At 36.7% G+C, this 18,151-nt stretch overlaps 1 protein-coding gene across 1 annotated transcript in view; it reads right to left on the bottom strand.

The window, feature by feature from the left end:
- fat2 (FAT atypical cadherin 2) overlaps window positions 1–18,151 on the bottom strand; it is a 228,217-nt gene that overhangs the window by 120,967 nt on the left and 89,099 nt on the right. Inside the window, 2 exon segments of the mRNA XM_061726486.1 lie at window positions 1,938–2,022; window positions 4,302–4,441. Coding sequence (XP_061582470.1) covers window positions 1,938–2,022; window positions 4,302–4,441 — 225 coding nt within the window.

The following is an 18,151-nucleotide window of genomic DNA, read 5'->3' as shown; positions in this document are numbered from 1 at the left end:
CAGATTCCTGCAACTAAACTTGGATGTACATTCCAATAAAGGTTAGGATAAATGATAACATGAACATGAAGTTTGACTTTTTGCACCATTACAATACTTATAGGTAACTAGTCATCATATCTCCTGCTCTCTGAAACACATGTTAATGCTCAATAGTACACATATATGCTTCTTTAATATATTTGCATTATACTAAGATGCATTCATTTTCAATGGCTTTTGTCCTTAATGGCTTTTTCCCCCTTACATTACTTTTACTTTTATACTTTAAGTAGTTTTGAAACCAGTACTTTTATACTTTTACTTGAGTAAAAAACTTGAGTTGATACTTCAACTTCTACAGGAGTATTTTTAAACTCTAGTATCTATACTTCTACCTGAGTAATGAATGTGAATACTTTTGACACCTCTGCAGATACTCTCCAAGGTCTACTCTTTAGGAAAAAAGGTGCGTGCCACTCAAAATTCCAAGATGGTGGCCCCAAAATCTAGGATGTCCGCCCAAAAACGTGCTTTTTCCTTTATAACTCGAAATGCCTTGATTTTAAGCCCCCTAAAATTATATAAGTCGAATATAAAGTGGGGTATTGTGGACATTTCGCTACCAAGTACATGTCTGTATCCAATACAGTTCTTGAGATACAGCATATAGAAACTTGTATATACCCGGAAAAGTGAGAATTTTGTAAGATTGATTGTTGTTACGAGAATATGGATGTATGAAAATGTTACTCTCTACTTTCCTAAAGAGTAGACCTTGGAGAGTATCTGTGCCAAATTTCATGCTTCTTTACCAAAGTGAAGTATCGTTTCACTAATCTGTTGTACTAACAGAGAAGACTTCCTTAAAGGTGATTAAAGGAAACTCCCCTGGGACCGGAGAGTGCTGGTCCAAGTGGCCAAGTAGAGACAGAACATTTACAGATTTTTGTAGGGTCAAAAAAAAGAAAAATAGATGGGTTGTACCGAGTTAAAATTAAGTTAAGATCATTTTCTTGAAGTAACAAATGATATTTGAGCACACAGAAGGATTGCATTTGCAGTTCAACCCAAGAAAAGACTGTCAAAAGTTTTATAACCACAAAAACTACACAAATGAAAGTTGGAAGTCTCTTCCAAATACTGTTGTCAGTCTCAGTCTCTGTTCACAATAACTTCACTTCAACACTTCACTGCAAAAACTCCAAATCTTAACAAGAATATTTGTCTTATTCCTAGTTAAAATGTCTCATGTTTAGTCAAAAAAATCTCATTACACTTAAAACAAGACTCATCACTGGAAAAAACAACAATTTTCACCTGTTTCAAGTAGATTTTCACTAAAAATAAGTAGAAAAATCTGCCAGTGGAACAAGATTTTTTTGCTTATAATGAGAAGATAAATCTTGTCCCACTGGCTTTCAAGTGAAAATTTACTTGAAACAGGTGAAAATTGTCAAATAACACTCTTGTTTTAAGTGTAATGAGATTTTTTGACTAAAAATGAGACATTTTAACTAGAAATAAGACAAATATTCCTGGTAAGATTTTGAGTTTTTGCAGTGTTCCAACCAGAAAATTGTAAAGCGTTCACGTGTTTTCATGTAAATCTAAAATAATCTGTGCTTTTGTTGTGAAACTGCAAACAAAAAAGTAGTCACATCTCCACACAAAAGAACAATGGCAATGCAAGTAGCGTACTTTTTTTGAAATCACCTCACTAATCTTAGATATCCCTAGTTTTTACTGTCTCTAATATTGTTTGTAAAAGGTGGAAACAGGACCGGCTGTTAAAACACTTCAAAAAATGAGCTCAAGAACTTGCGATTACGGACTGTTGACAAAACACAGCTACTTTTCACACCTGGTTGCATCTCGACATACCCGTAATTACCTGTGAAGACACTTCTGTTCGTTCGTGCTGCAATAAGTCGTCTGTTCTACCCTTAATTCTGCACTTAAGTGAAATGGAGCTCTCACCTCGTACAGCGGTTTCAGGAAGACGGGCCGATGCTCGTTCATGTCCAGCACGCGGATGTAGGCCTGGAGTCGGAGGAGAAGAAAGAAGAACGTGAACGGCACAAACAACAGACAGTTGGGGAAGTAGTTTTGTTTGCAGGACAAGATTGACGGCTGCCTGCAAGACTGGAAACAGATTCTCCACCAGAGAGTGAATCAACTTGTGGTTTAAAGATGTTGTATTTGTATTTGCTGTGTGGTTTGTTTTATTTAACAAGAAGTAGATGTTTGTCTCTTTGTTTGTCTCATTTCAGGTTCACATCAGAAATAACAGCTAACTGTAGCTTCAGACAGAAAAAAGGCTCGTAGATGAAACTGTTATTCTCATTTTCTGTTTAACCCTTGTACTTTCTTTGGGTCAAAATTACCTAATTCTCCTGTTCCTTCTTTCCTCCTGCTCTCTTCCTTCTTCCCTTCCTCTTTTCATCCTTCCTTCCTTCTTTACTCCTTTCCTTCTTTTTTTCCTCCCTTCCTCCCTTCTTTTCTTCCCTCGTACATTCTTTCCTTGTTTTCTCCTTTCCTTCCTTCATTCTTTTTTCCCTTCCTTCCTCCCTTCCTTCTTTTTTTTTCCTTCCTTCTTTTCTCCCTTCTTTTCTTCCTTCCTTCCTTCTTTCCTCCGTTCCTTCCTTCTTTCCTCCGTTCCTTCCTTCTTTCCTCCCTTCTTCCCTTCCTCCTTCCTTGACCCGAAGACAGCACAAGGGTTAAATAAGGCAGAGCTGGTCATTCTACACGTATCCAGCTCTTGCTGCATAAATAAACAGGGTTCCACATGTGTTTGGTGTGAATACAGTACGGCCCAGTATTAGTTCAGGATCCCTAATCCCAGCTGGGCCAAAGGAGGTTTTTTCTACCAAAGTTGTGTCTCAGCCCACAGTTAATTGTTAATGTTGGATCATTAGACAGTTGCTTTCCATTTACTGTATTTTCCGCACTATAAGGCCTTCAATGAATGACGTATTTTAAATCTTTTTCCATATATAAGACGCACCGCATTATAAGGCGCTACAGTAGAGGCTGGGGTTACGTTATGCATCCATTAGACCAGTGGTTCCCAACCTTTTTTCCTTGTCACCCCTCTACTTGGGTCTAAGACCAGCCAGGCCCCCCGACCCATAGGTACTAGCACCAAAATAGTCTTTAATTGAAAAAATTAACATTAATGATGTTTTTTTGATACATTTCTCTTTGGTTTACTCTCTATACCAGGGGTCACCAATCTTGGTCCTCGAGGGCCGGTGTCCTGCAAGTTTTAGATGTTTCCCTCCTTTAACAAACCTGATTCTAATTAATCATCGTCATCAGCTTGTCATCCAGGGCTGCACAATTCTGTTAATGACACAGTTACCTGTATCATGGTGCAATGAAGCAGGGAAACATCTAAAACCTGCAGGGACACCGGCCCTCGAAGACCAGGATTGGTGACCCCTGCTCTATACATATGACTTTGTTTTTCTCCAATGTCACCAATGTATAAAATACGCACAAAAGGACATAAAAGGACAAAAATATTTCTGAAAAATGTCTCTTTTAATATGAGACCAATTTTTTTTTTAATTTTTCCATTAACAACCTGTCGGAGTAAATTAAATGTTGAGTAATGATATAATAATAAAGAATTAAATAATTCCTGTGTTTGTCACCAGTGTATAAAAAACACAAAAAATATTCAAGACATTCATAAATTATTCCTAACAATGTCTTATGAATGACTCATTCAAAGTTTCGCGTCTCTGGCACCCCCCCCAGGGGGGGCCCGGACCCCAGGTTGGGAGACACTGCATTAGGCCAAGGGTCGACAACCCTTTTTTTTTTTCTCTTATTGCCCTCAATAAATATATCTATAACATTTTTTTTTAAATAAATAATTAAATCCAGGTCATTCCAGGGTCTTATACTACCCTGTTAGGCTTGAACTGGGGCTGGGGAGCTAAAACCCTTGAAAAAGAAGTGTTTTGCAGCTTCTTGTGTGTGCTGGCTGTAACTGTAACTCTGTAACTCCAGTGTAGTTAATTTAGCCTGGAGTGAAGAAACCCATCCAATATGGCGGCCACACTGGATTACGTTCAAGCATGTCATGAGGCGTCTACGTATATATGTCTATGGTTGCGAGACGGCTCAATATTGATCCATATATAAGGTGCACCGGATTATAAGGCGCATGGTCAGCTTTTGAAAAAATTGAAGGCTTTTAGGTGCGCCTTATAGTGCGGAAAATACGGTATAAGGAAAGCTCTTCACTTGTTCACTTGCACGCATTACTTTTCCTTTAAACGTGCAGTTAGCGTGAGAGGTTTGTCTCTAACCTGTGTGGTGGCGCTGTGGTTGCCGTCGGTAACCTGCACCGTCAGGTTGTAGTTGGAGTGTCGAGCGGCGTCGAGCTGGCGGGCGATCGTGATGGTTCCCGAGTTCCTCTGGATGTCGAAGTCTTTGTCTTCATCGCCACCTAAGGGAGGAGGAAAAAGGTTTGAATAATGATGAAAATGGTTAATTCTGTCTGATGTTGATGCTGAAGTACGAAAGGTTATGGACGAATAAAGTCCAGATGTAACTGAGTGGCTGCATGAGCGATTGTTCTCTTGTGAAAGCAAATATCCTCATGAGGGCTGAAGGTGGCTCTAGGTAATGATCCAATCCAAAGTTTAAAAAGCTAAACCCCCCTTAACCCCATTCCCAGGGTGAAGAAATATTAATTAATGATCACACATCAAGTAATCCATCACACAACCTTTGAAATCCCTTAGAGATGCTGGCAGTTATTAATTATGAGCCCGGAGTCGCTGAAAGCTTTAACATCAGTCTTGTTCTGACTTGACTGTATAAACTGGTTGTCACACGTTTTTCAATAGATTGAATTAAACTTTATCAGAAAGAAGAACAGAGAGAGATAAGAAGAGAGAAAAATACATTTTCTTTGCTTCATCTGAATTCATCCATCACGGCGGGACATTTTGATGGCTTTTTCTTTACAGCCAGAGCTGACAAACCGACCGAGACGTCCAGGCGGCGGCGGCGCCGCTCACCCGTCACGCTTCCTGTCGGCCTGTCTGCCTGTGAAAGATCCCGTTTAACCTTGATTCATCCCTGTTTCTGAGGAAAAACGGTGACTGTTTTAATGAAAGAAGAAAGGTAATAGTTTGGATTTTGGAGAACTTTTGAATAGTTTTCCATGGCGTAAAATGCAGTCGTAAGAAAATCCCAAAAACAATGAGACTGGATCTTATCTTAAGTCTTTGAAATGCATCTAAATGGCCGTCAGGGACGACACGGTGCACTTAGTAGGAACATCTGTTAACAGGAGGAAGAGCAGCGCTGCAGGAGTTGTTGGGGAAACTGCTGTAAACATGAGGCAAAATCCAGAAAGTCCAGTTCAATAACAGATCAGGGCTTGTCAAGACACCAAAACAAACCAAAGAAATTAGAAATACTCAACACTGATGAGACTTTTTAACTGTTGCCAGAGACGTAAGACAAATGCCAAGCTAAAAACATGACCTTAATCATTTATTTATTTATTGTTTGTTTTATATAAATGGGATTGGGGTCTATACCAGCTCTCATCTGGAGAGACAACGATGTGCAATCATACACTTATGCTGAATTCAAATACCAATGGTGCATGTTTTTGAACTGTGGCAGAAAGCTTGAGTACCTGGAGAAAACCCATGCCAACGTGGAGAAAACGTGCAAACGTGCAAACTCTGAGTGGGAACATTCTTACGACGAGTATTAGGGCCAAACTAAGACAAAAAAAGACAAAAAAAAATAATTTGAAATTACGATAATAAAGTCATAAAATTACGAAAATAAAGTCATAATGTTGCGAGAATAAAGTCGTAATATTATGAGAATAAAGTCGTAATATTATGAGAATAAAGTCATAACATTAAGGGAATAAAGTCGTAATTTATGAGAATAAAGTCGTAATATTATGAGAATAAAGTCGTATTATTACTAGAATAAAGTCGTAATTTATGAGACTAAAGTCGTAATATTATGAGAATAAAGTTGTAGTATTACGAGAATAAAGTCGTTATATTATGAGAATAAAGTCGTAGTATTACGAGAATAAAGTCGTTATATTATGAGAATAAAGTCGTAACATTACGAGAATAAAGTTGTAATATTATGAGAATAAAGTCGTAACATTACGAGAATAAAGTCGTAATATTATTGAGAATAAAGTCGTAATATTACGGGAATAAAGTCGTAATATTACAAGAATAAAGTCGTAATATTACAAGAATAAAGTCGTAATATTACGAGAATAAAGTCGTAATTTATGAGAATAAAGTCGTAATATTATGAGAATAAAGTCGTAACATTACGAGAATAAAGTCATAATTTATGAGAATATAATATATGAGAACTCTAACAGGAAGAGCATCTTCTCCCTGTGTTAAAATGAGGAATATCTTATGAAGTTAGATTTATATATTTATAATATATTTAATATTACGACTTTATTCTCAGAATATTACGACTTTATTCTCGTAATATTATGACTTTATTCTCGTAATTTTACGACTTTATTCTCAAAATATTACGACTTTATTCTCAAAATATTACGACTTTATTCTCAAAATATTACGACTTTATTCTCGTAATATTACGACTTTATTCTCGTAATATTATGACTTTATTCTCATAATTTTACGATTTTATTCTCATATTATTATGACTTTATTCTCGTAACATTATTACTTTATTCTCGTAATTTTACGACTTTATTCTCATATTATTATGACTTTATTCTCGTAATTTAAATTTTTCTTTTGTCTTAGTTTAGCCCTAATACTCCGTCGTACATTCTTGCTCCTAAGTGCCAGAGTGAACCTGCCCACCACCCGCTGCCAAGTCTGAGACGTCGCCTGCAAATCCTTGAAGCAGCAGCATGATAGCTCATTCACATTCAGCAACCAAAGCCGCACGAACGCCTACATCAACCATATGTCTTACTCTAGCACAACAGGGCGTTTCAGTTCCAGGAAGCTATTCTTAAATGTATGAATCAAGTCACCAAATAACCTGAATGTTTAGTTTGTGGCTGCACTGCAGGTGATTGGCTAAATTAGCGGCTATGGGAACCATTGTGTTTAATAGAGTTGAGCATTACACACAGTACTGGAGTTGAGGGGGGATGAGGGGGGATGGCATCTCCCCTGAAATAGAAACGGTCCAAATCACCCCCCCCCCCCCCCCCCGTAAAACTACCATCCCCCCTTTCCATCCCGTATGTCATTTAATCCATGAATGTGGTTTTACTGCTATTTCAACATTTAGAGTCATCACCAGAAAAATAACTTATTTGTCAATTTTCACCTGTTTCAATTAAATTTTCACTTGAAATAAGTAGAAAAATCTGCCAGTGGAACAAGATCTATCTTCTCATTACAAGCAAAAAAATCTTGTTCCATTGGCAGATTTTTCTACTTATTTCAAGTGAAAATCTACTTGAAACAGGTGAAAATTGTTGTTTTTTCCAGTGATGAGTCTTGTTTTAAGTGTAATGACATTTCTTTTACTAAAATGAGACATTTTAACTAGAAATAAGACAAATATTCTTGTTAAGATTTAGAGTTTTTGCAGTGATCCATGTTACTTATCCTGTGAAGGACAGAGTCATATTGATAAGTTCAGAAAAGTGTTTTTTATTGTTGTGTTTTGATGTATTTGATGTAAGCCCAGTGGATATTTAAAGCTTACAGAAGGCTGCATTTAACTGCTGCTATGTCATTCCTGCAGTATTTCTGCAGGTGTTTTGGTCACTGCTATTATTTGTAATATATTATATTATTTGTAATCAGCACAAATTATCTGTCCCCATATGATAAAATCCACCATCCCCCCTGATTTTGTTTTACAACCTGAGTACTGATTACACAGAACGTCCTGCACCTCGTGTGACAAACGCTAAACACAGAGCCGTTTACTAACAGTAAAAACTCAATGTTTCTGATTACTGGATTTGTAATCACACAAATCAACTCACTTTAAAATACAGAGGACCATCTATGGAACAATTTACCTACATCACAAAAATCAATATCTTCACTGGCATTGTTCAAAAAACACTTGAAAAAAATCATTTTTTAGTTAAGATCAGAAACACACCTGGAGTTGTTAAATTGTATTTTTTTCATGCAATTATCCTACATCTTCTTCATTTTTTCCATTTTTCAATAATTGAATAGTGTTTTTCTTTTTCATGTTAAATGATCTTTTTCTGTTTTATATTATCTATTTCTATATTGTGTTTTTGATTTTGCGTTTGTTTTATAAAGGGGAGGCATTTTCATAAGCCTTTTTGGCTTCCACCTCTCCTGCATAATGCTTCATTTGACCTTTGTTTTTTACTGTTCTGTTTTATGTGCAAAATAAACTAATCCATCAGAAGTTGTTCAAAACTTTTTATTTAAATATACATGAGTATTCATAGCGCTGGCTATCCTACATGCATATGCTTTCAACCTGCACTTGTTCTCAGTCTCGCCATCTGCTTGCATCTTCCTTTTCTCGCTTCATTTCTTTATCCCCTCTTCTTTTTGTTCCTCAATTCCCCTCACTTTTATTTATTTTACCTTTCCCTCTAATTCTTTTTTCTGCACTGCCTTGATTAACATCGTGTCTTGATTAACATCGTGTCTCTTTTCTCGGAAGGTTGTGCTGCATATTTGAGGCAGGAAACCTCGTCTGCTCAGCCAGATGGTGTTTATTAAAATGTTCATCTTGCAAAGAAACTCGTTGACTCAGCAGCTGATTTTTTGCCATTTATATGGAAGAAAATGGAATAAAACACTTGTATTTCTATCCTCTTGCTCTTTATTCCATTAGAGAACAAGCTGACACATTGCAGACTGACCACGCACAGTAACACGTTTGCAGAGTTGGGTAGTAAGTTAACGAGTTACTTTTACTCTGTTACATTTACTTGAGTAAGTTTTGGGAAATTTTGTACTTTTAGGAGTAGTTTTGAATCACTATACTTTTTACTTTTACTTGAGTAGATTTGTGAAGAAGAAACTGTTCCTCTTACTCCGCTACATTAGGCTACGTTGAGCTGTTACTTTTCTTTTATCCCTTTTATCCGCGTACGCGTCAATCTCATGACATCACTGGGTGATTCTTTGGGAAAAATGTTTGTTTTTGCATGTTTTGTCACATTTACACAGACTCAAACACACACAGAGTTTCTATGAGTTCATGGGTTTGTTCTAGTTCTGCCTGGTTAAAAAAGAAAAGTACAAAGGCTTGACATTTTGTGCTACTTGTGCTTAATTTATTTTTTTATTCTGTTATTATTTTATTTATTTCATTATTTATTAAAGTACTTGAATTTACTTTAAGCTTATTTTAATTTAAGCTATTTTTTATTTTTCATTCTTTTTAATTTATTTTATTATTTTATTGATTTAATTTGCCTGAAGATGATTATTTTGTATTTTTGTCTGTTTGAATGGTTGTGTTAAAAAAATAAATCAGTTACTCAACAGTTACTCAGTACTTGAGTAGTTTTTTCACCAAGTACTTTTTTACTTTTACTCAAGTAATTATTTGGATGACTACTTTTTACTTCAACTTGAGTCATATTATTCTGAAGTAACAGTACTTTTACTTGAGTACAATTTTTGGCTACTCTACCAGCTCTGCACGTTTGTCACAGTGATGTAAATCGCCAAAACTCTCGGGTAACATTGGCAAACTTTTGAGAATCAACACATCTCTGGACATCTCCCAACATCGTCGTAGATGTATTCTGATGCCAATTGTTTTTATTTTACCAATGATTTCCAAAAAGGAAATGAAATGCTTGTCATGGCTGGAGGACCCTCTACTCCTGGAAGCATCCATGCAAAAAATATATGTTCTGCAAGAAAAAAAAGGCATCAGTTGCTCATTTTTATCCATCAGTGTCTCCTCTTAATGTTCATCCAGATCAGCGCCCTAGCAGTGACCTGGGGAGCGGCTTTGAGATCACCACTCACCCGACACAACATCCTTGACTTCATCTCAGCAGTCTTAAAAGTGAACATTCTGTAGACCGGAAGGATCAAACGATAATCTCTCACCAACCGAGTTAAGAGTCATAGATCCATGTGGTTCATGTAGTCAATGAGATATGCAGGAAGAAGGATGCGGAAACACCCAAAACCAGTTATGTTGGACATACAGGACTGTCTCAGAAAATTAGAATATTGTGATGAAGTTCTTTATTTTCTGTAAAGCAATTAAAAAAACTAAAATGTCATACATTCTGGATTCATTACAAATCAACTGAAATATTGCAAGCCTTTTATTATTTAATTTAACTGATTATGGCTTACAGTTTAAGATTAAGATTCCCAGAATATTCTAATTTTTTGAGATAGGATATTTGAGTTTTCTCAAGCTGTAAGCCATGATTTATGGTTCTGCGTTAAATCCACGCACAACGTACGTGAAGAAAGAAAGAAAGAAAGAAAGAAAGAAAGAAAGAAAGAAAGAAAGAAAGAAAGAAAGAAAGAAAGAAAGAAAGAAAGAAAGAAAGAAAGAAAGAAAGAAAGAAAGAAAGAAAGAAAGAAAGAAAGAAAGAAAGAAAGAAAGAAAGAAAGAAAGAAAGAAAGATAAATTCCCGTTGATACGTGTTTGTGTAACAAACATGGCAGATCTGAGTCATTCCAGTTTTGCAGTACAGGTGACACTCATTTAATTGGTTTTTATTAATTCGATTTAATGGGTGTAGTTTAGTAGCATTTAGTATCTTTTAGAGCAGTGTTTTGGCTCCAAAGACTGAATGTCGTGATAGATTTATAGTTACAAAGGTTGAGTTGAATTGGTATTTTTTTTATCGTCATTTTTATCGTTATCGGGATAAATGCCAGAAATTATCGTGATACATTTTTTAGTCCATACTGCCCATCCCTGATGGGAAGTATGCAATAATTCATCTTCTTTTATTGACTGAATTAATTGGACTCATTTGGAATGAGTTGAACCATTACTGTTTAGATTTTTTCTTAATTTGGAGCTATATAATTAAAGCTCGACTTAAATGAAATGGATCAAACTGTAGTGTTAAATACTTGAGAGCTTTTAAATGTTCACCAGGATTGTTTCACGGAACAAAATAACATTCTCTGTAATACACAGAGAGGCAACTCTTGAGTACGGCACGGATCAATACATGAAATGACTTGAAGCCTTTTGACCAGCGTGTTTCTGAGTTCAATAATGCTGATAACATTCTCCCTCCAACCTGGAAGATCGAGCTTGAGTGGTTTATCAATACAGCCAACTTGAGTTAAGTTAACTTGAGTAGAAATGACAGCAACACAGATGACCTTTCCTGCATCTTCCTACAGTAATTCCTCCCGGCCACGAGTCCAGCGAGGTTTCATGTTTTGTGCTTCAGGGTTTGCTCCAGGTCAGCTGACCCGCCTGAGGGGCTCGGCACACGAGAGCGGGAAAAACATCCCTGTCTAACCTTCAGCCTGCAAGATCAGATCAGCTCTCCTGCTGCAAAGACAGTTTCTTTGTGATCAGATCTGCTGTTTTATTCCTCAAGTCACCGAATAAAAAGGTGGATTTGACGGCTGAGGGTCAGAAACAAAGACTTTTTTCCTGAAACCACCTTCGGTTCTGCAAAAATGACGTCAACACCAAAGGAAGACGAATGGTTAATAGAGAAAAAGAGAGGAAAGGAAAGACCTCCATAGGGTCGTCACCACCGCCCAGAAGATCATGGGCTGCCCTCTCTCCACACTGGAAAACCTCCACCTCCCGTTGCCAGAAAAAGGCCCAAAATATAATAAAAGACTCTTCACACCCCGGACACTCGCTGACTGCGTTTCCATGCATCAATAACCTTTTTAAAACCCGAATATTGGCAATAAACCGAATTTGCACGGCCACGTAAACACCAATAACCCCTTTGAATAACCCGAATTTGCTCATATTCGGGTTTTTAAAAACCTGAATATGAGCCCTGGGTTACTCCTTTTAAAACCTGAATATTGGGTCATGTAAACGCCAAACGGAATATCCCCATCAAACGGAACATGAATTTGTTTTCTGCACATGTTCTGTTCGCAAGGAATCCTGGTCTTTTGAGTCCAGGAAGTTCTTATAAACACGGAGAAACCAAGACCAGGAGGAGACTAATCACTTCATGAATGTAATGAAGGATATGAACATTTCTGCATTTGTAGACGGTAGAAAGTACCGGGATAGAAGATTTACAAGAAGGAGAGAGAAAAGTTGCGCGAAGCAGCATTTGTTTTGAATTTGGATACAGGAAGAAGAAGCGGAAATGACGGTAATTGCGTCATGATGTTCTCCGTGCGTCGCTGGTTTGATCCAGATATCCCGAATGATTAATTACCATGTAAATGAATATTCCCAATGTTTCAGTAACCGGAATATTAGCAATAACCCGAATTTTGACTGCATGTAAACGTAGTCACTGTTTGAACTGCTGCCATCTGGGAGGATATATATATATATATATATATATATATATTTATATTTTAAATCAGTGATTCTTAACCATAGGGCCGCGGCCCACACTTGGGCCGCGAGCGCCATCTAGTGGGCCGCCAAAAAAAATTCAGTTTTGTACGTGTGGGCCGTGAGGGCCGCGGGACTGCATAGCAACTCCCAACCAAATGAGGAGAAGAAGACACTCAGCTAGCTGTACGTGTAATAGTAAGAGAAATGGTGTGTCTTTACGGAGAAAATCCTTCATTTTGCACAGAGTAGGTTTAGATCCGCCAGGATTAGGGATCGATTACTTGGGTCTGTGCCCAGAGCGAGCGAGCGAGCGAGCGAGCGCGTCGTGATCATTTACCCTGACGCGTCCCCGCGGCCGGGGAGGTCGGCTGAGGCTGCCGCTCGGGCGGTGGGCTCCGTCGTTACTGCTGAAGGATGGTAGATGTGTGGGCTGTTCGGGCTTTCGAAAAAGCATCGGAAAGTAACTGCTGCAGCGCGACCAGAGAGCTGCGGTGCGGGCTGTGCCCGTCGCAGCTGATCAGGCTCGGATGAAACCCGACACACTGAGTCCTGACAACGTATTAATGTAAATAACTTAAAGTAAAATCAAACTAAGTTTTGTCCTCGCTGTATTTTTAAATATGCAACCCGGAATGGACAAATTCATCCTGTTCAGTCTTCCCACTGGGACAAAACCAGTGTCTCATACGTTCAGAGACCGTGGCGTTCAAAGTGCGAAAGTGAAACGCCACTGAAACAAAACACAAAGTTTTTCATCAAACATATCCACTCAGGTCTGAACTGAAGTCACAGAAAATAAGCTGAGCATCTTAAAACACCCATGTTTGGGTCCAGATACAGCTGTGAAGCAGCTTTCTCCACAGTGAACATAATTAAAACTAAATATCGTTTCAGGCTCATCAATGAGCACATTCACATGTGTAGGCTATGAGAACCTGAACCTGAACCTTAAATTGTTAAGATGTGTTTATATTAATTTAGTATAAAAATGTGTTGAGACAATTAACAAAGAAAAGGGGAAATTCAAACTGCTGGTAGAGAAATAAAATAAGATAGCATTTGAAAAATAAAATAAAATCTACTTTATTTTTAAGAGAAAAAAATATGTTTAATTCAAGTTAAACATGTTAACTGGCAAATATGTACTTTTTTTAATATAACAGTCAGATGCAGATGTTGATACAACTATGAGGCTACTTGAATATATACACACACACATTATATATATATATATATATATATATATATATATATATATATATATATATATATATATATATATATATATATATATATATATATATATATATATATATATTATGATGTTCTGGACCTTCGCTTGAGTAAATTTTCTCTAAATGGACCTCTTAAAGTTGAATACCCCTGCTATACAGTGTTTATATTTAATGGGCCCCGGGCCACTCTGTACTGAAAAAATTGGGCCCCAAGGTCAGAAAGGTTAAGAACCCCTGTTTTAAATGAAATTTTATTGGATTATTTTTCAGTTATTTTATTTTTTTATATATGATGCGCCGACTGGAGAACACTTTTAATTTCGTTCATAAGTTATAATGACAATAAAGATCGATCGATCGATCGATCGATCGATCTATCTATCTATCTATCTATCTATCTATCTATCTATCTATCTATCTATCTATCTATCTATCTATCTATCTATCTATCTATCTATCTATCTATCTATCTATCTATCTATCTATCTATCTATCTATCTATCTATCTATCTATCTATCTATCTATCTAATAACAAAATGCATATTGCATATTTAATACTATGCAAAATAATCACAGCAGGGGAATAATTCAGATTTAATCTAGTTAAATTTAGGAAAACTTGCAAAACTTAAAAGTGGAACTTAGAGTTGAGTTGAATTAACAGGCATGTTTTTTTCCTGAGACCTTCTGGCCCTTAAAAATGATTTAAATTCATCTCACAAACTGTTCAAGGTTATGAATCTCTGATCGGTGAGCTTTTAAAGCAGCAGAGAGATTTGAAATCCTCAAGCTGCTTCATTTTCTGTATGTTTTTCAGCTGGGCAGAAGGGAAACAACCATGTACTTCATACTCAAATATAAATAAAGCTGAATATCGTTTTGTATTAATCACAACGACCCAGATTAATATTTTACCTGCTCGTGGGGTTCTGGCTTCCTGGTCAGGAGCAACAGGAGACCAGGAGGTAAATTCATGATAACTTTACGTTAATTCAAGGTCTTCTGTCTTGAGTTATTCTAAATAACTGAGCTGGGTGAAAAGCTCGGGTTATTTATGGTTTATAGTTTTATTTGGATCCCCATTAGCTGCAGCAAAACTGCAGCTATTCTTCCTGGGGTCCGACACATAATATACAATACATGACACAAATTAAAAGCAAACCTAAAGAGGTAGTAAAGAAAAAGAAAAGAAACATAAAAAAGAAAAAGGAGAATGAAAAGGAAATTCTACTACAAAATGTATTCTAGATTTCTCTCAAATAAGACCAGTGCTCCTTTTGACACTCACACTAAGGTTACAGTCATTCCGTTAAACATTTAGATGTAATGCATTACAATACAAAATCATACCTTCTTTAAATAGAATCAACCAATTCAAACAATGTATAGTCATTGACAATGCGTTTAAGTTATGATCACTTATCATAACTTGAACCCATGACCATTTTTAATAAACCAATAACCATTTAATAATAATTAAATAAGTTTTATATGCATTTATTTAAGAGAGGTTTCTTTACTAATAATTTGAATTATTTTATGCTAGTAGTTCGCTCAAAGTGTTTGGAATGAATGAATAAATTCATTTTTATTTCGAACATGTATATAAAATGAAAGTAAAAATAATAATAAAAAAGATAAACATTTACATCTTCATATTCACATATGTTCGAAAAAAAGGAGTAGGAAGAAGTCTACACTTTTTCCTATTTCCTACCCCTTTATAACTCTATGGATTTACATTATTGCTATTATTATATCTACACAATATCCATATAAATATAATCTACATAAATACTACGTAAACATGCCTATTATTACATAATTATCCATATAATTATATAGACAATATAAATATTACATAAATATTATATCAATATCTAGAAAATACAACTATTATATTAATCTATATAAATAAATATACACTATATAAACTAGATAGATATCCCTATAAATATATAACATATATTACACAATTTTAACTATCCCTCTCAACAGATAATATATACTACATAAAGTATAAAGTTTGGGAAGTAAGTTCCATTCATACACAGCTCTGTAAATCACCACATATTAATAACGAATAAACTAATCTTTCCCTTACCATTAACCAGCTGAGATTTCTATGCATTTTAAATACACTCGTTCTGAAATCACAACCAAGGACAATGCGATCTGCTCTCGGGTAAAAGTTGAAAGTGGGTAAAAAAAGAAAAAAAGAATACTCTGGTTATTGCTTTCTAGTTGTGTCATCCTCATTAAATCGTCCACATTTTCTGTCTCAAACCAAATCCCGAGCTTGAACTCGTCCGCTCAACCCCCGGCAGCTCCTGCAGGGAACTGACCCGGTCGTCCTGCAGAGACCGGCAGGTGCCGACCTTCATCCTGAACAAAACACACCCAGCTGGGACCCACCGCGGCGGACAGCCCACAGATCACAGTCCAACAGGCCTGGCGGGGAACACCGTTCATCCACAAGCTGCGGTTTGACTTTGTGTTGTTGACTTTTTGTTTTATTTTCATTATTTTCAATTGGCTCTAAACACAGCGTGTTGTTTTGGAACAGATTAACAGCAGGTTTTTTGAGCCGCTCTATTTGTCTTTGTGAATCACCGCACTCCAAAAGAACGCTGATAGGTAGGGATGGGAATTGATAAGATTTTTACGATTCCAATTCCATTTTCGTTTCTGCTTAACGATTCGGTTCTTTATCAATTCCCTTATTGATTCTCATTTGGAAAAAAAGGACGATAAAAGTTCACCAAACATCACCCATATAACATTTAAATAGTATTAACTAGGGCTGGGCGATTTTGGACAAAAATAAAATCCCGATTTTTTTCTCTAAAACTAGAAAAGACAATGGAATAAATTGTTTCAAATATTTTATCTTTATTTTTAAAGAAAAATAGCAAACAAATTTCCCTATAGGGAATGAAGTGCAATTGAAAGATACTGTAAATCCTCCTTGAGTTTAGTAAAGTGACAACATTTACAATTTTCTTGACCAAACAAAGATGACTAGATGAGCTCTGTCTGTAATGCAGCCAGCTGCAAAAAAGGAAAATCGATTTTCCGATTTTCCTTTTTTTAACATCGTCTTGAATAATAAATCCGATTTAGATTTAAAATCGATTAATCGCACAGCCCTAGTATTAACTTAAATATTCTGTGGCAATTCCACGAGAATGTCCAACATTTTTGTAATAGAAATTAAAATTCTCCTTTTTAAAAGGAGAATGACGTGAACTGAGCAAAAATCAAAAATAAAACCATGTCAGCCAATATAAAGTCAAATCCAGTCAAACTGAGTATTTTGCAAATCTGCATCCCTAACCCTTTGACGAAATATCCACTTGGCAAGTATGGAAAGTTGCCCTGTTGTCGTCTTTTTTACTGAAATATAACCAGACTTTCGAGCTTGAGAGCCATGTTTATTACCTACATGCATGACGACGTCATTCGTGCTCACGGGAATTGAAAAGGGAATCGTTTTCAAAATGTTCAAACAATTCCAAGGAATTGAAAACACTGAGAACCGGTTCTGCACAAGAACCGGTTCTCAATTCCCATCCCTACCGATAGGCATCTCTGGTTCTGCAGCTGGAAAGGGACGAAGGCAAAGCAGAGAAATAAACCTGATCAAATCTGTCCAGGACAGAAATGTGACACAACAGCCTTCATGTGCCAATGCTGAGATCGGGGCCAGTGATACGCGGCTGTGAAGGGATTGAAATTGACTGAAATAAAACCGAAACATGGCTCATCTTGCCGTGCAGCAATAGTGGCAACAAATGTAAATTAAAAGGGACAACCATTCGATGTGGCAGGCCATTAGTGGTAATTACAGTAAATGGTTCACATATATGCATCCCTTTAATCTACAGCGACTTGTACTCTGCTGTCCACTCCAATGAGCATATCAGTTAGTGCGGTTACATGCACGTCTAAATCAAGCTATTGGCAAAATCTAATTATAAGCTGCAAGTATTAAACTGGAGTTTCCGAGAAATCCAAGTATACATGCGCAAGAAGAAGACAATCGATAATTGAGTGAGGTGCATTCGACTCCGCGATGCTAGATGGCGCTATAATTAGACACTTTTACGTTGGTGTTCTTCCGGTTAGTTCTTTGTGGTTCTTCTTCTTCTTCTCCTACTGTGTTGGAGTGAGGTAGTGCCTCAAGTGGGAGATTGACAGGCAGACATCTGCAGGGGTGCGGATTCTGTGATGCTCTGTTATCGTGAGGAGAGAGTTGAGCCAAAATCACTCAAAAAGACTCTCAGTTTTCCAGTCTATCTTTTTTACTTCTCTCATCTATGATCAAATGTGGTTAGTTACCAAAAGAAATCGACTGATACAAGTTTCCTCTCAAGGGCGGCTGGACTATCCGTCAGAGATATGGGGAGATATGGGGTAGTCCAGTCATCTG

Source organism: Cololabis saira, chromosome 7 (genome assembly GCF_033807715.1).
Source record: "Cololabis saira isolate AMF1-May2022 chromosome 7, fColSai1.1, whole genome shotgun sequence".
Classification (NCBI taxonomy): domain Eukaryota; kingdom Metazoa; phylum Chordata; class Actinopteri; order Beloniformes; family Belonidae; genus Cololabis; species Cololabis saira.
Note: the sequence above shows the minus strand (reverse complement) of the source record. Positions and strands in the feature narration are given on the sequence as shown.